The sequence below is a fragment of the Rhea americana genome, unplaced genomic scaffold (assembly GCF_003343005.1).
Source record: "Rhea americana isolate MKP2758 unplaced genomic scaffold, rheAme1 scaffold_278, whole genome shotgun sequence".
Lineage (NCBI taxonomy): Eukaryota > Metazoa > Chordata > Aves > Rheiformes > Rheidae > Rhea > Rhea americana.
In genome coordinates, this window is record NW_028186399.1 from 448,616 (window position 1) to 469,719 (window position 21,104).

The window sequence follows — 21,104 nt, forward strand, 5'->3', positions numbered from 1 at the left end:
TTCATGATAGGTTTAGCCCTGGAGCTTCAGGAGAAGAGCACCCAGCTCCTCTGAAGCCTGAGCCATAGAGGTAGTGAAGTGCTGGTGCAAATTAACACTTCAAGGAAAGAGAATTCATCAGTGGATATGGGATCATTAAGGGGTCCCTGGGCAATTCTAGAGCTAGTCTTAAGTCTTTGTTTCTTGAAAGGTTCTGGGTCACTGGAGGCAATTTTTGAGTCATGCTTCTTTGTCGCAGTGAAGACAGGGCACCATGCTATGTCCCCTACATGACATAGTGTGGCTTGTCCTGGGAAAGTTGGCCAAATATAATTCTTGAAGGAATTCCAAAGTCACATGCTGCAAGGACCGTCTGGATGTCATTTATTGCAATGCAGGTTTCCTGCAGATGACAGTGTGGACACACGGAGCAGGAATGGAGCCTTACCCCTCTCCTGGCTCCTTGGGAGAACTGTGCTGTTAATTCCTTCTGTGCCCATCAGTATCTGCTGGAGAAGCTTTGCTCACTCACTACTGTCTTTGTGCAGACACCCGTGTTGGGAACTGCTTTCTGGACACCCAGGATCGAGGAGATGGGGGGATCTCCTGCAGTGCAGAAATTGGAGTTGGGGTCACTCGAGCATCCTGCTGCTGCTCACTGGGTCGTGCATGGGGAAATCCTTGTGAGCTTTGTCCTCCAGCCAACACAAGTGAGTTGGGAAAGCATCTAAGCATCTAGGGTGAACTTGGGCATGGGCAACCCATGGGCAATGTAGAACAGAGGGAAGAGTAGGGGCCAAGTCCCAGGTAAGAGGAAAGGTGGGATGGGATGGGGGAGGGGGACACTCATTGTATCTGGGTGTCTAGGGTGAGATTCTTCATTCTCAGTTACAGTGGGCTGGGGGAGGGCATGAGATGATAGCCTTGTTCAGGGGTGGTTAAGTGGAGGTAAGGGGGCTAAGTTGGCTTAGGGTGTGACAGAAGTCAAGCTACAGCATCTGGAGCAGTGTCACTGCATCCATGGAGCATTTTTACTGGGTTTCTCCCTTATTGCCCTGTTTCATGGAAGCCCAGCATGGCTCAGGATCCYGCTGACTGACTCTTTCCACAGCCGAGTATAAGACCCTATGCCCTGGAGGAGAAGGTTTCCGGCCCAACCCTATCACTGTCATCCTGGAAGGTAAGGAGRGCTGGCTCCCCCATGCCTTGTCTCTAGGAACTCAAGTGCCAGGAGAGCCCAAACCCACCATCTGCCCTGGCACTGGGTTTGTTGGTCATGTCCAGAGCTGCTGCCCATGTTGTAGCACACAGTGAGTGTGTGCCCTCCTCTGACATGTTCTGGCCACCTGGCCAAGCAGCTCAGATGCTAACAGAGGCTGAAGATGGTGGGTTTGACATACCAGGTGAACTGGGGTGAGGCTGCTGCCTGGTCTTGTCTGCCAGGTCTCTGGGCAGTGGGCACTTCCCAGCCATTCTCCTTTCTCAGATATCGACGAGTGCCAGGAGCTGCCAGGCCTCTGCCAGGGGGGCAACTGTGTGAACACTTTCGGCAGCTTCCAGTGCGAGTGCCCACTTGGCTATTACCTCAATGAAGACACACGCATCTGTGAAGGTAGCTGCACTATGGTGCCTCTGTGTGTGCCTGTCCAGTGTGTGGAAGCCTCTGTGAGTGTTTGTGTGTGTGGTGTGTGTGTCCTAATACCTGTGCTTGTATCTGGGCTGGGTAGGGACTTTCCCTGGCCCAGGAGGAAGGACTTGGCAGAATCCCGTCTCTTTTCTCTTCTGGATTTCCCATGCTCATCAAGAATCCTATGCCTCCGTGCCTTCCCAATATCAGGGCAGCCTGGTCCCTATGCACCACTGTGTGTACCCTGTGCCAGATCATTTGACAAGTCTGCCCTCCACCTCATGTCAGGCCCAGTGCTTTGACCTATGTTTTCCTCTTTTTGGCAGATATTGATGAGTGCTCTGCTCACATCGGAATCTGCGGCCCTGGAACCTGCTACAACACCCTTGGCAACTACACTTGTGTGTGCCCACCTGAATACATGCAAGTCAACGGTGGAAATAACTGCATGGGTATGCCATTGTCCAAATCCAGGGTAGGGGGCCTGGCAGTGCCCTGGCTGTGCAGAGCCACCAGATCATACTGTGGGCAGCATGTTAAGGGCACTGTGGCTGAGTGGAAGAAGTGGGAAAAGTGATCCACCCAGCAGGAAGCTGGGAATCAAGGCTCCTGGGTTCACCAGGTAGCTCACTGCCTCCCTGCTCCTATGCTATGCAGTCTGCCTATGCCAGTGAGGCTCATGTTTGGCATGTCACCAGTTACAGGGAGAATGGCTGGAATGGGGTCGCAAGAGCATCCAGCGGAGCTTGTGTATTGCCGCTGCCTGCTATGGGCCAAGGTTGTCACTGGAGCAGGGCAACTGGGCTTCAGCCTGTATCTGCAGCCACTATTCTAGGCTTCCCTTGAAGGGCTTGTATGTTACCTACAGTCCTTGGGCACCAGGACAGGGCGGTCTGGCGTCTCCCAGGCAATGAACGTGTTGGAGCTGGCAGCTCCCATTCCCAGGGCTGACACAAGACAGTGTCTGGGCTGCCTTTGCAGACATGAGGAAGAGCGTGTGCTATCGCAACTACAACGACACGTGTGAGAACGAGCTCTCCTTCAACATGACGAAGAAGATGTGTTGCTGCTCCTACAACATTGGCAAGGCCTGGAACAAGCCGTGTGAGCCCTGCCCCACGCCAGCCAGCCGTAAGTCAACCMTCCTGGAAGGACATCTTGAGACCATAGCTGCCCCCTCAATTTTCTGGTCACTGTGTGCTTTGAGGCACAGGCACAGTAGGACCCACCCCACAACACAGTGGGGGTAAGGGGGGGATATCACATCCAGCAGGCAATTCCTGCGGGTGTGAATGCTACAGGGACATACAGCTTTGCACAGTGTCTTGTGCTGGAAGGACACAGGTGACTGGGTGAGTATCAGCAGAGGGTGTGCAATATTTGGCAAAGCTGCTTGTGGGCATGCAGTGAGTCTGGGCTTGTAGACAGGCTGAGCACAGGGTGGCGATGTTGTCTGTGTGCCTTTGATGCAGTGGGGAGCATGGTTTGTGTGCTCTTCGCAGTGTGGAGGAATGAATGAGTGCATACCTGCAGGAGAGGCATGCAGAGGTCATGTTTGCATGTCCTTTTCGATGTGTGTGTGTGTTTGTGTGTGTCTGTTGTAACACAGTGCATGCATGTGTACACTTAATGCACTASAGTGTATGTGTGGTCTGAAGTTCCCTGTACGTCCCCTGAGATACCTCACTGAACATAGTGCACATACCCTCCTGCCTACCTTGCTGGGTCCAGTCATAGCTGGCTCCTCTCCCTCTCATCCTTTGCTGCATCTCACTCTGCCTGCCTGCTAGGCATGACCTTGCTGTTCCCCTTCCAGCGGAGTACCAGATCCTRTGTGGGAACCAGGCGCCTGGGTTTATCATCGACATTCACACGGGGAAGCCGATTGGTGAGTACAGCTCGTCCCTCTGGGGGCCATTTCCTCGGACTTCTTTCTAGAGTTAGCCAAGACAGCAGTTGTCCAGCCATGGGGGATTCTTTCCTCCCTTCTCCCTTCCTGGGATGCTGACAGAGATGTTGTTTGTGCACAGATATTGATGAATGCAGTGAGATCCCTGCTATCTGCACGAACGGTGTCTGCATCAACCAAATTGGCAGTTTCCGGTGCGAGTGCCCCATTGGATTCAGCTACAACAACATCCTCCTCATCTGTGAAGGTAATGGGGAAGCCAAAGCAGTGCTGCCAAGGCGGGGGAATCTCAGCAAGGCACTCACACATCCTCAGCTCATGGGGCATCAGGGTCAGGGCTGCCAGTAGACAAGCACAGAGTCCACATGCTCTTAGCCTTCTTGAAAGTATCTTCATTTTCACCATCAAGGGATGGACAAATACTGCCGGTTTTCGTGAATGTTCCTGTCTGGTTTCCTTCTCCACTATTTTMTTTTTTATTAAAAGAAAAAATTAGCCGATTTGAATGTTTAAAAGATTTGAGTTGTACTTAAAATGCATCACTTTATTGTAAAACCATAGAAAAAATGATTAAAATTGACCCTAGTTAGAAYAAAACAACAGTTAAAATTGATTTGACTCCGGGGATCCGCTCCAGCCCTGTTAGCAGGGTACCTGGTGATTGCTTAACACACTGTGCAGTCAAGGTTTTGCTTCTCTTCTCCCACAGACATCGACGAATGCAGCAGCGGGGAGAACCTCTGCCAGCGCAATGCTGACTGCATCAACATCCCAGGCAGTTACAGGTGCGAATGCTCAACTGGATACAAGCTGTCGCCTAGTGGAGCCTGCGTGGGTAAGATGGCAGCTGTTCACTACCTATTCCAGAGACACATGTGGGAGGCGCTGACGGAAGAGCCTGCGTGGGCTCTTCAGCTGGTTTTGCAGACCACCCTGTGTGCACTCAAGGAAGGACAGGATGAAGGACATGCCAGTCCCCTATGTGGGTTCCTGGTCCTTTGCCAAGCTGGGGGACCGTGACATAGCTGGACTGTGCTTATGGGATACCTAAACTGACGGAACAATTCCCAGGGACTGTGGGCCCCTGAGAGATGAGAAAAGGTCACTGTGAAATGTAGCTTTAGTTTGACATCTAAAGGGCGCATCAATTTAAGTGTCAGAGGGTCTGTAGGATGAGTCTGTCCAGCTAATGTTTCTCCCTCAGTTAGGAACTCACAGTCCCTGAATCAGTCCTAGCAGAAACACACATCTGGTTAAAACRACAGATTAGAAAAGCAATTAATTTTAGCCCTATTTTATTTGAAGAAGGCAAACCAGGAAGCAAATGGAACTTTCTAGGGCCACACTCCCAGGCCATATTCTGCAGTGAAAGTTACTATTTTAGAAATGGGAGCTCATAAGTCCTCTTGCTTAGTTTGCATGAAACCATGTCTCGGAAAACTGAGAMCCTGTTCCTCTGTGCTGCTGCTCACAGACGCAGCTCCCTACTAGCAGRCAGGGGTCTAGAGGAGGCCAGTGCCTTGACTTTTCCCGTTTGGTCCATCTTTTCTGCTCACTAGTATCCTCCTTGCTTTGTTTTAGGTCGCAATGAATGCCAGGAGATCCCCAACGTCTGCAGCCATGGAGACTGTGTTGACACTGAGGGGAGCTACATCTGTATCTGCCACAACGGGTTCAAGGCCACAGGGGAGCAGACCATGTGCATGGGTGGGTATGACTGCCACAGCCTTGTGGTGCCCTGCWGAGTGAATCACCTGTCAGCATGGAYGTGAGCTCGCTCCCACACCTGCTGGCTRGTGCCAAGGGTAGCCAAGGGCAGGGCCGTTGTGCCCTCTTGGTCTAGACCGCTCTTGCCAGCTGCTTGGACCTTGTCTGCATGCCCAGAACAGTGGCACTCAGCACGTTCAGCCTCTCAGTCGGCTGTGATGATTTTCCCTGCAGATATTGATGAATGTGACCGACAGCCCTGTGGAAATGGGACCTGCAAGAACACRGTTGGCTCCTATAACTGCCTCTGCTTCCCTGGCTTTGAACTTACACACAATAATGACTGCATGGGTGAGTCACATGCATCCCGACCAYGCAGATAACTGCCTGGTGCTCTGACATGGCAACAGCCATGGGGCATTTACTGGGTGTCACACAGTGGCGTGCAAGGGGTGAGCACAGGGTGCCACGTGGCACCAGCTGTAGCAGTGACYGTTGGGTGTTACATGGCAGTGACTGTGGGGGGAGCTGTAGGTGTCACCAGTCAGGCGTGTAGGGGCTGTTAAGGCAGCACACGGTCCCTCATATGCTGTGCATGTCTCTTCCCACTGTGCTTATCATTTCCTTTCCACAGACATTGATGAGTGTTCGTCCCTGGTGGGGCAGGTGTGTCGAAACGGCCAGTGTATAAACAGCATCGGCTCCTTCCAGTGCCTGTGCCAAGAGGGGTATGACCGAACCCCTGATGGGAAGAACTGTGTAGGTGAGTGTCCGGGAAGCAGGGTGAGTCAAGGTGCATGTTGGTTAGCTGCCAATCTGGCAGTGTGCAAGGCCTGGTCCAAGGCTAATATTTCTAAAGATAACCCCACCAGAGACAGCTAAGCAATGGACTCTTCAGAGCCACTCACTGGTCCCCAAGCTCTGCAGAGCCAACACCTTGTCGTTTGGCTGCCTGTGGGTCCTCACCATGCCTACATCTCCCTTTACACAGTGCAAGGAACAGTCATGCCAGTTCCTTTCTATATGCTGAGACCTGCAGGCAGTGAGAACAGAGGTTGCCCTGTCTGTGTCCCTGAAGCATGCAGAATTGYATCAGGGATGCCTTGGTAACTGCCCTGCGGGCAGGATAGGCTCTTCTTGAAACAGTGCCCSTGCTGTGTGCAGCCTCTGGGGCTGCTGTGGCTGGCAGGCATGTTGTACCCAGATTACTTGTGTTCATCACACTGCCTCCTGCAGCACCAGGTCCTGCAAGGCTGAGTCCTTGTCCCTGTGGCCCATGAGGTAGGGCATTCTGGCAAATGTCTCATCTGCTTCACCTTGGGTCTCCTGGGCAAAGCAGTGTGCAATTCCCAGGTATGGCTTGATGTGGGAAGGCACCCTGCACCAAAGTCCTCAGAACACATCAGATACTTTCACTGGTGATTTCTGTTCCTCTGCAGACATCAACGAGTGTGTGAGCCTGCCTGGGACCTGCTCTCCGGGCACTTGCCAGAACCTGGAGGGCTCCTTCCGCTGTATCTGCCCGCCTGGGTACGAGGTGCAGAACGACAACTGTATTGGTAATGTTGGTTCTCTGCTTATTCCATTTCTAGCTCAGCATGTGCTTGGTCTATTCCCAGAACAACCACATTCTTCCTGGGTAKGATGGGGGATGTATTACCAACCCCAAAAGTCCTCTTGAAAGCAATTGCCCACAGAGCAATGGACAGCCTGCTCCCAGGACAGTGGAAACTCAGTGGTTTTGCTGATCCCTTGCTTCTTCGTTATCCCATTTGCCCCAGGGGTAGGTTAAGGGCTAAGGCCATACTTCCTGTTCCCCAGAGGGGTCACATCCTGCAGGCATCAAAGTTCACCAGGCATCACAAACTTAGTTGGCTTGATATAATGGAAAAAGGAGTGACCTTTGTCTGCTCCGCAAATAACACGTCTATGTTGCTCCTAGATATCAACGAGTGTGAAGAGGAGCCCAACATCTGCCTATTTGGAACATGCACCAACACCCCTGGCAGCTTTCAGTGTGTYTGCCCTCCTGGCTTCGTGCTGTCTGATAATGGCCGACGGTGCTTTGGTGAGTACGGCTCTRCCCACAGGCCTGTGGGGCAGTAGGGGCCATGGCAAAGCTAACCACTATGGAGGGAGCAGGAATTGGAGCTGACAACAGTACCACTGCTACCCGCTGCAACTCTCCTAAGGGTATGCCCAAGGCAGAGAGAGTGTCAGTGGGCCCAGGATGTTAAAATATCCTGGCTTTCCAGCAGATCCCTGCACTGCTCCAGGACAACTGGCATTTTTGTGCCAGAAAGCRGGAGTGGGTGGGCTGCTCCCTTCCTCTGGGCCAGTGTCACCTCCTTGCAGGGCTATGCAGGGCACAAGCCTCTAGAGGAGGAGGTGCCTTCCTCAAGCTGAAGGGTCATAGTGGGACAAGTGGGTGTCCACAACCATCCTGGATGGTTGCCTTGTGCATTTCTCCATCATCCCACAGATACTCGCCAGAGCTTCTGCTTCACTCGCTTTGACAATGGAAAGTGCTCTGTCCCCAAGGCTTTCAACACCACCAAGGCCCGGTGCTGCTGCAGCAAGATGCCAGGAGAAGGCTGGGGAGATCCCTGTGAGCTGTGCCCACAGGAAGGAAATGGTAGGTGTGCTGAGCCCCCAGCCCCGARGAGAAGATGGCTGTGTGTATGGCTCCAACATGGGACAGAGTGTAGGAAAGGCATGCAGCCATACAAGATGCCCAGCAAAATTGGCCTMTCCCTCTGGGGTTTATTTCCCTGAAACTTAGTGCCTCTCACTRGATTGCAGTAGCCCAGGGTCTCCAGCAACCTCGGACAACCTCTTGGGAAGCAAATTGATTAGTTCTGCTTTGGATCTGTTCTCAGTTCTCTGCAGGACTTTGGAAGGCAAAAACAYCTTGGTATCTCCAGATCTAAGAGAGGTGCAAGTGTTTCTCCCCAGCTGAGTTTTTGTGGACTCTCGAAGTGCAATGAGCTGTCAAGCTCTCAGTCTTGCCATAGAGGCCTCAAAAGCACATTTCAGCTGCTGGGAATGGAAGCACCTGTAAGCACATCACACTTCTCTTCTTTTTTTCCAGTTGCCTTCCAGGAGTTGTGCCCATATGGCCATGGGGCCATCCCAGGCCCAGGCGATACCCGAGAAGGTAAGATCTGATCTAAGGAAGAGGAGAAGTGTCCCCTGCAGGGAGGGTAGGGGTGGAGCATCAGCCTAGAAACAACGAAGCTCAAGCTCTCTGGATCATAAGGTTGAATCCCAGTTGCAGAAGAGGAGGGACGAAGGATTGGGTGCCCTCCCAGACTCTTTGTCCCCAGCTGCCCACCTCAGCCCTGGTTGAAGCCACCGATTCTAGACAGAGAGGCTCTGGGGTTGCAGGGCCTGTCCTGAGAGGACAGGGATCTCTGTGGCCATGTTCTCACGAGAGGTTTCATTGCCTTGGCTTCCCCTCTAGATGTGAATGAATGCTCAGAGAACCTGGGTGTCTGCATAAATGGGGCCTGCATTAATACCGACGGCTCCTTCCGCTGCGAGTGCCCTTTTGGGTACAACCTGGACTACACKGGTGTCAACTGTGTGGGTAAGGGTCTGCATGGTCAGCACCTGCTCTCCTTTGCTCCAACTGAGTTGATTTTCTCCTCCTTATGTCAAGGGCTATCACTCTGTGTGCATGTGTGTGAGAGGGAATTTTTGCTTGAATCTTCCTTCCTCTCTCCTATCCTCCCTCCCTTCCTCTCCCTGGCTCCAGGCTTTGCTAGGACTGTTTGAATTCCCCAGGTGCAATTAGAGACCAGGCTGCACCTTTCCTTTCTRACTCATGCCTCTGACATAGTATTGGCTTCCCCCAGATACAGACGAGTGCTCCATTGGCAACCCCTGTGGGAATGGGACCTGCACCAACGTGGTAGGAGGCTTCGAGTGTGCCTGTGATGAGGGCTTTGAGCCAGGTCCCATGATGACGTGTGAAGGTAATGCTACTGTAGGGCTACCCTTTCACTCCATCTCATGGTGATAACCAGGCAGCACCTTGGTGAGAGGTGGGAGAGACTGAGCAAACCCCTATCTGACTTCCTGTGTCTCCTTTGGCTTGGACAGTGCTCTCCCAGCTGGGTTGGAGTTCTGGATTCTTTCACTTACCAAGGCCATTTTTCATTGCTCCGGTCTGAAYTGGAGACTTCAAAAAGATCTGAAGAGTTTGGGCTGTTTGAGAGGAGCCCATGAGCTTTCTGCTCCAGTAGGCAGTGGTGGTCAGGCTATACAGGGGCTGTAAGAACCTGTATCCTGTTGTCACCATGGGCATGAGGGCTCCGAAACCCACACAATCCCTAGCTAATGGGTTTTACTCAGACCTTTAGTGYTGAACTGGCTGGACATCTAGGATGAAGTATCCCACTACCAGACTGGCAGGGACCACTGAAATGTTTTTTCCTTTTGTCACACAAGATGGGAATTCATCTAGGAAATCCTCAGCTAAAGCAGAGATCTGAGTGCTAGTGTCATGAGTTGTCTCAGTTCACCTGGGACACACTGCAACTGTGTCCCTCTGCAACCAAAGACCATGACAAGAGGGCTTGTTGGAACACACAAGACTTYCGTGAGATGGATGCTTACGGGGCAGTCTGTCCTGGGAGGTTCACCACCATTATTATCCAGTTAACACTGTTCAGAGCATGGAGTCAAACTCTTCCTCTCTCCTGCCTCCCAGATATCAATGAGTGTGCACTAAATCCCCTGCTCTGTGCCTTCCGCTGCATCAACACCTTTGGCTCCTATGAGTGCACCTGCCCATCCGGATACGCCCTCCGAGAAGATAGAAGAATGTGCAAAGGTAAAATCCCGCTTCTGCAGCTCCTACACCCTCCTCAGACCCTTGCAGTTAGCCGGTCCCTGGTGCTGTACAGAGAAAAGGTGAGAATTCTCAGCTGACATCTCTTAGTTTGTGCCCRCTCTTGCACCTGGTATCTATGGTGTGTGCCAGGCCAGCCTGTACCAAGGCAGTGGAGACTGGCAAATTAGTGCAGGTTTGAACCACTCTTACAGTAGTGCAGAGCTGGCAGGTTGAACTCAGTCTCATGAGGTTTTTGGTTGCAGATCTGGATGAATGTGCAGAGGGACTGCACGACTGTGAGTCTCGAGGAATGCTGTGCAAGAATCTCATTGGCACCTTCATGTGCATCTGCCCCCCAGGGATGCAACGCAGGCCRGATGGAGAGGGCTGCACAGGTACCAAGAATCAAGCTGGAAAGGGTTCCCAGTGGAGCTTGAGACCATGCTCTTCTAGGCATTGTCCATGTAGCTGGTTTTGTATGTCTTTCTGTCAAACAACAACTTTCTGGGGTTTCCTGTGGACCAGAATTTCCTGTGTGCTCCACTAGATGCCTGTACACCTTAAATATTGGTTCATTTCTGTGTTTTGGACCCACACAGTGCCAGCACAGAGTGACACTGTGTTATGCCACGTGTCCTTTCTTTGAGCTGCCTTTGAAAGGGGCATTTCTGGCCAGCCCAGACCTGCATGGTATTAAGCACAGAAGGAATGCAGAGCTGGCCCAGCTCCACTTGTAGCTTGGCTACTGGCATATGAACAGGGTGCAAACCTGGAAAGCCAGGCACTCAGCTACCCTGGCCAGCGGGAGGCCTGGAGCAGGTGGTTGGGTTTTACAGCTGTCTGAGTATGTGGAAGTATTTCTCCAGGGTAGTGTGAGGGTGTTTCAGACTCAGTGGAATCATGGGGACTTATGGAAAGGTGAATTTGTCCCATGCCTCACTGCAGCTCTTTGTGGCTCCTTCCTTCCTAGATGAGAATGAATGTCGTACCAAGCCTGGTATCTGCCCTAACGGCCGCTGCATCAACACAGTGGGAAGCTACCGCTGCGACTGCAATGAAGGTTTTGAAGTCAGCCCTTCTGGCACAGAGTGTATTGGTAATTATTAGCTCCTAGTAGGTCTCAAGCAGCCTCTCTTTAGCTGCAGGCAATGCTTGTCAGAGGTTCCTAGGTTTCTCAGGGGAGTTTGCCCAAGAGAGGATTTTGAAATGTTGAAACACAGGTTCACTGAGTTGTGGGACAGGAGAAAGGAGCAGAGAGGAGCAGAGCATGTTGGAGGCATGCAGTTCAAGGTTGCTATCATAGATAGCTTTGTTGATCATATTCAAACAAGGGGAGGCTTGTGTATGGAAGTGAAGTACACTGGAGTGCACTGGGGGACACTGAGCCTTGACCCAGCCATTTCTRTGCCATGAGAGCTAGAAGGGGAGAGACTGTCAGGGCAGTGCCTTGGAGAGCCCCAAGACCTAGCAGGCTTGGTGAAGAGGGGATGGGCCACAGCTGAGGCTCAGGGCATGGACACAACAGCATTCATCTGCTAATCAGAAATGTGCCATGTGAGTGAGGTATCCTCACTGAAAACAGGGACTTGATCCACCTCAGAGGATGGGAGCAGTCATCCGTGATCCAGGTCACAGTTGCTCTGTCCAATGTTCAAGCAGTGTCAGGGAGTGTTKCTGAGTATAGGAGATGAAGAGGCCTGTGGAAGGACACCTTGGAAGAATGGAGTCAGGAGCAGCCTGGAAGTCAAAGATCCAGCCTGTAAGGAGTGCCTGGATAGTCCCAGGAGATCAATGCAGACAGAACTGCTGGGACATCACCTTCAGCCTCAGTGCTGAAATGGGCACAGGTTGCACTGACTGCCTCATCATGCGTGGTGCTGGCACTGTCTCAGATCCTGAACTTTCTCCCCTCACTCTTTCTGTCCAGACACTCGCCAGGGATTCTGTTTCACTGAAGTACTGCAGACAATGTGCCAGATGTCCTCCACCAACCGTAACCTGGTCACCAAGTCTGAGTGCTGCTGCAACAGTGGGCGCAGCTGGGGCCCTCAGTGTGAGCTCTGCCCCCTTCCTGGAACCACCCAGTACAAGAAGATGTGTCCACATGGGCCAGGGTACTCCACTGATGGGCGAGGTGAGCTGGGCCACAAATCACCTTCAATGTAAAGGGAAGGAAGCAGACATGTGGGCAGAGATGGAAGTTGCCTGGGCACTGACAGTGACAGACCTACACAGTGCCTGGAGTAGGCAAAAAGCCTCTGGGACATGATCCTATAACTCCCTGAATCTAGTCCCTGGCACCCAGGGAGGATCTGAGCTGCCCTGCTACAGCATGGGGGAATGGGGGTAGGGGCAACACTGGTACTTACAGGTCCTTCCCTTCCTTCCCCGCAGATATCGACGAGTGCAAGGTACTGCCCAACCTCTGCAAGAATGGGCAGTGTATCAACAGCATTGGCTCCTTCCGCTGTCACTGCAGGCTGGGCTACACCGCAGATATCACAGGCACAGCCTGTGTTGGTGAGTCAGGAAGAATCCCATTTCTTTGTACAGCCCTGGCCTTGGTAGCAACCCACCTCCATCTGCCCGTACCTTTCAGCATGCAAAGAGAAGGTCTTGTGGCCCGTACCTGGGGCTGGCCCTCCACCTCTGTCCATACTGTCCTGCCCATTCATGGCAGGATTCTGAACATTTTGCCTACTAAAAGGCCTATGGTACATCAAAATCATCCTTCACTGCTATTTAACTCTTTAAACCCCAAAGCTCCTTGTCTTCTCCTCGCTGTGTCCTCGGTGACAGCTGCGTGACAGCTTGGATACATGGGGCTGTGAAACCTGGGTCATATTGTGTGCAGAAGTCCTTTGCTAGACTGAATGGTCCCATGGGAGGAAGTGGCCCAGCCTAGCAGCACAGCCTGTGAATGCTGTTGTGTTCTGTCTCGAGTCTAGATTTGGATGAGTGTAACCAGTCCCCCAAGCCATGTAACTTCATCTGCAAGAACACAGAGGGCAGCTACCAGTGCTCCTGCCCCCGAGGGTACATCCTGCAGGAAGACGGGAAGATCTGCAAAGGTATTCACCCAGGACAAAGAGGCAGCAGAGACCCTGCCTCATCTCTGACAACAGGGTCTGTGTGCTGTAGTGGGAACTGGGACACCTGATTAGCACGTGCCAGAAAAGCCAGGTCCTTGGACTMACTATCTCTACTCTTTTTTCAGCCACATGCCTAGGCTAAGCCTAAAGAAAGGTGCAATGCTGGACCTTTGTGGACTGATGTGCCAGAGTTTCATCCCTCTACTGACGCTTTAGACTATCTCATCAGAAAACAAAACAGAACAAACAAACAAACCAAAAAAAAAACAAAACCCCCCCTCAAAATGCTCCTGGCCCTTTCCTACACTCTGCACAGCATCTCCCAAGCCAAGCTGAACTCCAGGAGTCATTACCTTGAGCCAGCATGTCTCCTACATGTGGACTGGTCATGTCAGAGATGCTCTCACGGCTGCTGCTCCTGGTGCTGGCTCCTGCCTGGTAGTTGTCTGGCTGGGGAAGACTGGGATTTGCCGATCTCTCACGGTGCTTGTGTATTAGGATAGTAGTAGGCTGGCCTAGGAGTCTGGGAGAGTCTGGGATTAGTGTCTTGCAGGAAAGACAGATAAAAATCTCTGCATCTTCTAAATATGACTGCATATGATCAGCACATGAGGTGTGAGSAGGCTCCCTGGACTTGTGATTCTCATGCAAGAGATTCTCTTCACCTCACTTGTGGTGTTTTGGGGGCTGGTCCGGTCTGTTCCTGGTCTGCTCAGGATCACAGGTCTGCCCAGAGGTATCACAGATTGAGAGCACAAAGCCAGTAGGATAATCTGAGACACATATTCTTACTCTTGTTGCTTTAGATTTGGATGAATGTTCCACCAAGCAGCACAACTGCCAGTTCCTGTGTGTGAACATTATTGGAGGATTCAACTGTAAATGCCCGCCAGGGTTCACTCAGCACCACTCGTCCTGCATCGGTGAGTAGTGCTAGACAGCACCAGCAAGGTGCCCATGGATTAGCCTCAAAGCCAGCTGTCTTTTCAGCCTCTAGCTCTGGCTCTGGTATACAGCCATAGTTCTTAGCAGCTCCCCAGTGAGTTCTGCCTGCTCCTCTCCAGTCAGCCTGGAGCTGTGCACCTGACCCATCTGTCTACTACTCAAACTGTGCTAAGCACCATGCTGCAAGGTGGCTGTCTGCAAAGCTGCACACAGCCACATCCCCGGGGTTGGGCTTATAGCTGGCTGTCGATGTTTTGCAGACAATAATGAGTGCACAGCTCAACCGTCTCTGTGTGGAGCCAAAGGACAGTGTCTRAACACACCAGGCAGCTACAACTGTGAGTGCCAGAAAGGATTCTCCCTCGACAGCTCTGGTGTCAATTGTGAAGGTGGGTCTTCGTCTCTGGGGCTTTGACAGAAAGATAGTCCATGTGGAAAAGTTCCTAGTTCACTTACAATCTCTGTGGCAGCTCAGTCCAGCCAAGAAGGGATACATTGTGTGACACCAGAAACAGAAATGGGAAGCCTTATTGTGGAGGAGAGGTCAGTGGTGATTGCCCTGACCAGTCAAGAGACACACTGGCTCTTGGCCTAGTGTCAGCAAGCAGATGAGGGTCTTGGTGATGCATCCATGGCAGCCAAAGATGAGAAAAGAATGGGCCTGTGTCTCATCACAGGAGATCTCATGTCAGGACAAACCTATTGTGTGCTAGGCTAAAGAAAAGCTTGTGTTCAAGACAGTTTGAGGTAGAACAGATCTAATAATGATCCAAGTCAAACTGACAGGCCTTAAAGCAAAAAGCATCCAAGCAGGGCCTGCAGTAAGGTGTAGGTGGGCATTGGGGCTGAGGATATGATTCAAGTCCAAGCTGCAGAGCCATGTTTAGGTGGAAGAACTGCCACCCACAGGAGTACCTTGCCTTGTGGGTGTTAGACCCCAGGCATACAGCATGTGTATGTGGGCCCTGGGCACCTGGCTTTGCCTGCAGGACAGACAGAAGGTGCTTCACTGTTGTCTGGTTTATGTTGCTACAGATGTGGATGAATGTGATGGAAACCATCGCTGCCAGCATGGCTGCCAGAATGTGCTCGGAGGTTACCGCTGCGGCTGTCCACAGGGCTACGTGCAGCACTACCAGTGGAACCAGTGTGTGGGTGAGTGTGGGCTGGGACACAGGGAACTCTTGTATCCTATAGTTATATGTACAGGCAGTAGAGAACAGATAAGCCACTGAGTCCCTCTCCAGCCACCCCCAGCTATTCAGCACAGCCACCTCTGGGCACCGGGTYTTGGGGAGTTCATCTCCGCAAACCCAGCACTGCACTTCTTGCCCTGCCCCAGAGACAGCCTGGGCAGTGCCTGTGTCCAGAGGCAGTGCCCCTGCCATTTCCCACCCTCTGTGCTACTTAAACACCCACCAGCCAGACTCTGTGTGCAACAGGGACTGATGGAAGGCTGCTCTGCAAAGGGATGAGCTTCTACTGCTCCTGACACCACCTGGAAGTCAAGGCAGTCCTGCATGGGACAAGGCCCCCAAGTGTGTGGCCTCCCTTCCCTTCTGAACTGAGAGAGGGAAGCCTGCTGCCAGCGTTTAGCTCAGTGCTGGCTATAAGCTGATTTCCTTGGCCTTTCAGGGCAAGGAGAATCGGTGGCACAGAAACTCCCTTCCAGTAACTTTCTGACCCGTTCTGCTCTCTTTGGGTGCAGACGAAAATGAGTGTTCCAGCCCCAGTGCGTGTGGCTCTGCTTCCTGCTACAACACTCTGGGAAGCTTCAAGTGTGTCTGTCCATCTGGCTTCGACTTTGACCAGGCCTTTGGTGGATGCCAGGATGTAGACGAATGCTCAGCAGGTGGCAGCCCCTGCAGTTATGGCTGCTCCAACACAGACGGAGGCTATCTGTGTGGCTGTCCTGGAGGCTACTTCCGAGCAGGACAAGGGTGAGAGAAGCAACCAGTAAGGTCACTGTCTGCTACCTTTTGCATCAGAAAGATGGCAGGCAYACATCTGGAATGCATGTAGTATGGGCACGAACCCGTTCACGCCTGCTCTGATGGCAGCACCAAACCCAACTTTTCGTATCTGTATGCTTACACTTCCACAGGCACRCTAGGTCCCTACAGGCCTTCTCACGCTTGCAAAGCTGAGCGTATGTGCACACACATACTCCCAAACTAGTCTGTAGTCAGGCCTGGCCAGTCCCTACCTCACCCACAGGGGCTTAGGTTAATGTTAGGTGTTGGATTACCTTGGAGGATWATAGCAGGAGTGGAAAGAAAACAGGCAGGAGCACTGCCTCTTCTCTGTTGTGGCAGGGCCATTTCCATGAGAGTGGAGCCCCAGGGCCAACTCTCTGCTCCAGGGATTTCTCTTGTTTAAACAGCCCTGGATAAAGCACCTTTGAAACCTAGAGTTGSAGCCAGAGCCCAGGACTTGCCCACTCTCCCTCAGCATGACCAGAAGGAATGGAAACTGATTCTCACCCCAGCTCATCTCTATCCCAGTTCTTAGGGCAGTGAGATTCCTTCTGAGCAAGCACCTTAGCCACAAGGCAAATGCAGCTCCTTCCTCCAYCCTTACCTTTTCTGAGTGACGAATCTTCAGCACTGAGAGTCCTAAAATGCAGTCTTGCGTCAGGTGCTGTTCCAGCCCAGCCTGTGCTTCATCTTGAGTCTGTGCTCTCCCTTCCCAGCAGCAGGAGCAGGGCTCCCTGCAGGGTATTTGGGTGCTTTCCACTGCCAGAAGAAAGAAATCTAAGACTTCTCTCTAGTACTTCAACTCTCTTTTGAGAGATACCTGCTGTTCTCTGTGGAGTAGTCAGGAAGCCAGAGGCCAGGTGGTAGCATCCCAACTCCACCATAATTTGTAGCTGAGGCTCATGAGATGGGCAGAAGAACACAGCTCCCTTGACACATAGGTGCATGATGTGCACTTTGCACAGCTGAATTTCACACTGTGTCTCTTCCTGCAGTCCCACAGGCATCTGAATATTTCTGGGGGATATTCCTGGTTGCCCCTGTATGCATGGTTTCCCCATGCATGTTCCATGACTGCACTTCTATCTCTCGAAGTCACCAATACAATCTGAAGACCAGTTAGCTCCCATGCCCACGAGTCCTCAGCTTCTCCAGCRCCAGCCTATTCCTCCTCTACTGCAGAATTCTCATCCTAACGCCCATTTCCTCTTCCATTTCAGTAATCTAATGGTTAGTGGTGCTGCTAACATTGCAGCAGACTTAGGATTAATTGAAAGTCCAGGGTTCAGACAGATTAAACATACTGCCTTGTTAAACATGTGGCTTGATCTCCTCCAGGTAGGTCCTCTACACAAGCCACTCAGCACAAGCTCTGTCCTATATGGGAGCATGATTCTCCATGTGTTTCTTGGTATCATATGGGGAGCCTGTGAGGGCAATGCTAAGATTTCCCTCCTGAATCTGAGCTGTGTATCTCTGCTCTTCCGCTACCAGACATTGTATTTCTGGCCTGGGTTTTGGGAAAGGTTCCTACCTTCCTGCCCCTCAAGAAGAGGATGAAGACAACCTGCTCTCCCCTGAAACCTGCTATGAGTGTAAGATAAATGGCTACCCCAAGCGGGGTCGGCAGCGACGCAGTGTCAATGGGACAGAGATGCACCAGGTAAGAAAACCATGGCATCCTGGATGGGGTAGAGCAAGACAAGATTCAGTTCACTTGGGGGATGGCCTGCTATATGATTGCCTAACCCAAAGCAGACATAGCAGCTCACTCGGCACCTGCACACACTGAATGCTTGGATGTTTATGTAGGGCACTGAATCCAGGGGTCCTGTAGGAATGGAAGGTCTTTTTCAATAACTTAGAGCAGACCAAGGCACTCTAAGTGAGCCACACTTGTGTGGCTTGACCACAAAAGGTGGAGATATGTGCCATCTAGAAATAAGGCACATGTGTTTCCCTCTAAGGGCAGCTGACATGCGGAACAGCCTCCACAGGGCCATAGGGGACTGTCAGCCCTTACTGTTTGATTCCAGACTGGACCTGTCACTCTAAATACAGGTTCTCCCTTGGAAGGAAGCTCTGTCCTCAGTCCAGGGCTCCTCCAAGGAAGTCACAGGCGRGGCCTGGACAGGTTGACCTGGGAGGTCATTACAGACTCTTCAGGCTATGAGAGCAAATAGACAATGAATATATTCGTGATTCCCCTGAAGATGAGGGATTCAGTCACCTGCTGGCCAGGGCAGGACAAGGAGGGAATGAACTGCCACGTGATCTCAGAGGTTCCAACAAGGAACCAGGCAACACTTGAAGGACAACAGAGACCAGAGAAGTCATACTGCACTTCTCAGAGCTTCCTTGGAGTGGCCTTCTGCACCTGGCCATAGACTGTTCTTTGTGGCTGCCACTGACACACCTTGTTCCTTCCCTAGGACCACACTGTGAACTTGGCCAGCATGGATGTGGATGCTCCTCTGTCCATGATGCTGAACCTCTCTGACCTGGCTCACAAGAAGCACATCCTGGAACTCCTGCCAGCTGTGGAGCCCCTGGAGAATCGTGTGCGGTACCTCATCTCCCATGGGAACGAGGATGGCTACTTCCGCATCCACCAAAAAGAGGGGCTCAGCTACCTGCATCTTGGCCGCAAGAAAATAGTGCCTGGTACCTACCTGCTGGAAATTGTGAGTGTGCCCCTGTACCGGAAGAAGGAACTGCAGAAAATGGAGGCCAAGAACCACCTCAACTACTTAGCAGGGGAGCTGGGCCAGGCACTGAGGATGAAGCTCCAGCTCCAACTGTACTAACAGCCATGAGACCCACCCACCCAACTGACAGTACAGTCCTTAGCCTTGCCATCCACACCTGGAAATAACTGCCTCCTCTCCTGTTGCACCCCCTGCCACCACCTCCCCCACTGCGCTGTAAAACTGATGGGAAATGTCCCTCTGGGCTCAGTGCTCACCTGAGCCATGTGGGGATGCTCTGCTTCATGGGATATTTGGGATAGAACCAAGCCACACCACAAAACAGCTCATGAAAGCTTTACCAAAGGTTCAAACCCTGTTAGCAGGGACTCTCTCCCCGTGTTCAGCTCCTGGCCATTTCCCCTCAAATAGATACTGTTAGTCCAAGCTGGCAAGGGCTGTCCCACAGGGAAATTCCTTGTTCTTCAGAGCCACAGGCTGCACAACACCCCATAGCCCAGGAAAAGGAAGGGAGCCTGGGAATGGCTCTGGAAGGAGCTATGACATGGTGTGGTATTAGTGCGTTTCCCAACAGCTCTTCTTCTTGCTTTGCTTCTGCAWTGTCCTAATGGTGCTAGGGAAACCTTCTCTTACCTACACTGGCTGCTCTGTCTCTCTCTGTCCTCTCTGTGTCTTCCGGTCCTTTTGTAGAACAGAAAAAGTCACCACTGAGTGAACGGGTAGGTCAGATTTCTAACCTCATATTGTGAAGCAGCCAGGCAACAGGCTCTTGTAGGGCACCTAGGGCTTTCACACCACAAAATGTTGAGCACATGCACTTCCTCCAAAGGTTGGAGCTGGAAGGGCTTTTTCAGAGCTCCAGAAAGTCCAAGAGTTAATGTGTCCTGATATAAGTGAAGAGGAGCTCTAGGGGAGGATAAAAAAATGTGTTGCCGAATGTGATTGAACAAACTAAACTGGCAGGAAAAATGTCACAAGTGTGGTACAGAGCRGTTGGATCCTTCCCATGCTAAAGGGGATGGAGGGCTTGGCAGGACACGTCTGGCAAACTGCAGGGGTAAATTTGCTGACCACCACTGCTGGGAGTGTTTGAAAATCCTGGGAAAATTTTCCCACCAGCAAGAACAGGATGGGAAGGAGGGGGATGCTGCAGCCTCTCAGGGACATGAACATCTAGGCCTTAATTTGCAAAATAGTCCTTGATTCTGAACTACGTGTCTGCATGTCTCCAGTGCCTATGGCCACATTCCCCGTAGTTAGGAGCACTTCTGAAATTAAGGCAGCAAGTCACTCCTGTCTGGTTGTCACATTTGTCTTGATCAGTCCAAGATAACAACTGAAATAGTCTCTGGTTAATACAGACAAATGAAATGCCCTGAAAAGTGTCTGGAAAATATGAATTAAGTGAATTGAAGTCTCCCTGCTGCTTCCAGTAGCCTGTCCAGACCGTTCTGTCCAGATGGGCTTTTCTTCTTCACAAGAGGGTGTTCTTCACACAGCTGGTCTCTGCAATGCCTTTTCCTAGTTTTACATGAATCTGTTTTGGGTTCTGCATCAACACTGTGCATCACCAAAGGAAATAAAGGTGCTATTTCACTCTGGTAACACACAAGACTACCTGATAGACAAATCAACAAATCTAAAGGTGCTTTCAGCTTTCAGAAGCTGGTGCTGGTATTGAATTGTCGGCGTTAGTGCACTGTATCCATCCACTCTTTCGTATTTATGTATAACCACCAAAGTTATGATTGCTCACTGTTGTGAGGAGTGCATATTCCTGTAGCTGTTTTGGTAYTTTGGGGGAGAGTTGTTTTTTTCCTGGTACACTGCCACCGCATAGGGTGGGGGGAAGTGTTTGTATGCTGTATTTGGGCTAATATCAAACTTGAAAACTCTTTTGTATAATGCAGCTCCAGACTCTGGATTTTGCAAGAGTCCCAGAGCTCATAACAGGATGGGTGGCCTGATGTTTGGGTATTTTTTATTATTTTTGTTTTGTTTTGTTTTTCCAACAGGTGCTTTTTTTAAAAAAAAAATATTAATAATAATAAATTAGCAGAGGTGGGTTTGTGTGTGTGTGTTGAGCCAAAAGTGTCAAATGAAAAAGCTCAAGGTTTCCTTCATTCCTCTCTGGTGCGGTGGTTTTTATTTTATTTTTTTTTTGGTTTTGTTTTTTTTTATATTGACATTTCTTGCTGGTTGTTTTTGGGAAGCGTTGAAACCCGAAACCTGTGCCCCCTTGTCCCGCAGAGAGAGACAGCTCTTTGCGGAATTCCTTTTTTGTATCAGAAGCAACAGCAACAATAAAATTATTTTGGGTTAAA

General features: G+C 51.3%; 1 protein-coding gene across 2 annotated transcripts in view; it reads left to right on the plus strand.

Annotated features, from left to right (window-relative positions):
* Positions 1-21,104, plus strand: part of FBN3 (fibrillin 3) — a 109,824-nt gene extending 88,720 nt beyond the window's left edge. Inside the window, exons 37-65 of one of the 2 annotated variants that reach the window (XM_085308501.1) lie at positions 528-689; positions 1,091-1,159; positions 1,466-1,591; positions 1,933-2,058; positions 2,588-2,737; positions 3,423-3,494; positions 3,637-3,762; positions 4,225-4,350; positions 5,097-5,222; positions 5,457-5,573; positions 5,857-5,985; positions 6,662-6,781; positions 7,165-7,290; positions 7,705-7,857; positions 8,314-8,379; positions 8,686-8,811; positions 9,080-9,199; positions 9,937-10,059; positions 10,323-10,454; positions 11,030-11,155; positions 11,987-12,193; positions 12,454-12,579; positions 13,008-13,130; positions 13,958-14,074; positions 14,357-14,485; positions 15,132-15,251; positions 15,805-16,036; positions 17,567-17,735; positions 18,505-21,104. In XM_085308501.1, coding sequence (XP_085164627.1) covers positions 528-689; positions 1,091-1,159; positions 1,466-1,591; positions 1,933-2,058; positions 2,588-2,737; positions 3,423-3,494; positions 3,637-3,762; positions 4,225-4,350; positions 5,097-5,222; positions 5,457-5,573; positions 5,857-5,985; positions 6,662-6,781; positions 7,165-7,290; positions 7,705-7,857; positions 8,314-8,379; positions 8,686-8,811; positions 9,080-9,199; positions 9,937-10,059; positions 10,323-10,454; positions 11,030-11,155; positions 11,987-12,193; positions 12,454-12,579; positions 13,008-13,130; positions 13,958-14,074; positions 14,357-14,485; positions 15,132-15,251; positions 15,805-16,036; positions 17,567-17,735; positions 18,505-18,879 — 4,019 coding nt within the window. In that variant the 3' untranslated portion in view covers positions 18,880-21,104. The remainder of the gene's footprint in view (positions 1-527; positions 690-1,090; positions 1,160-1,465; positions 1,592-1,932; positions 2,059-2,587; positions 2,738-3,422; positions 3,495-3,636; positions 3,763-4,224; positions 4,351-5,096; positions 5,223-5,456; positions 5,574-5,856; positions 5,986-6,661; positions 6,782-7,164; positions 7,291-7,704; positions 7,858-8,313; positions 8,380-8,685; positions 8,812-9,079; positions 9,200-9,936; positions 10,060-10,322; positions 10,455-11,029; positions 11,156-11,986; positions 12,194-12,453; positions 12,580-13,007; positions 13,131-13,957; positions 14,075-14,356; positions 14,486-15,131; positions 15,252-15,804; positions 16,037-17,566; positions 17,736-18,504) is intronic. The other variant, XM_085308502.1, reaches the window with a different exon arrangement.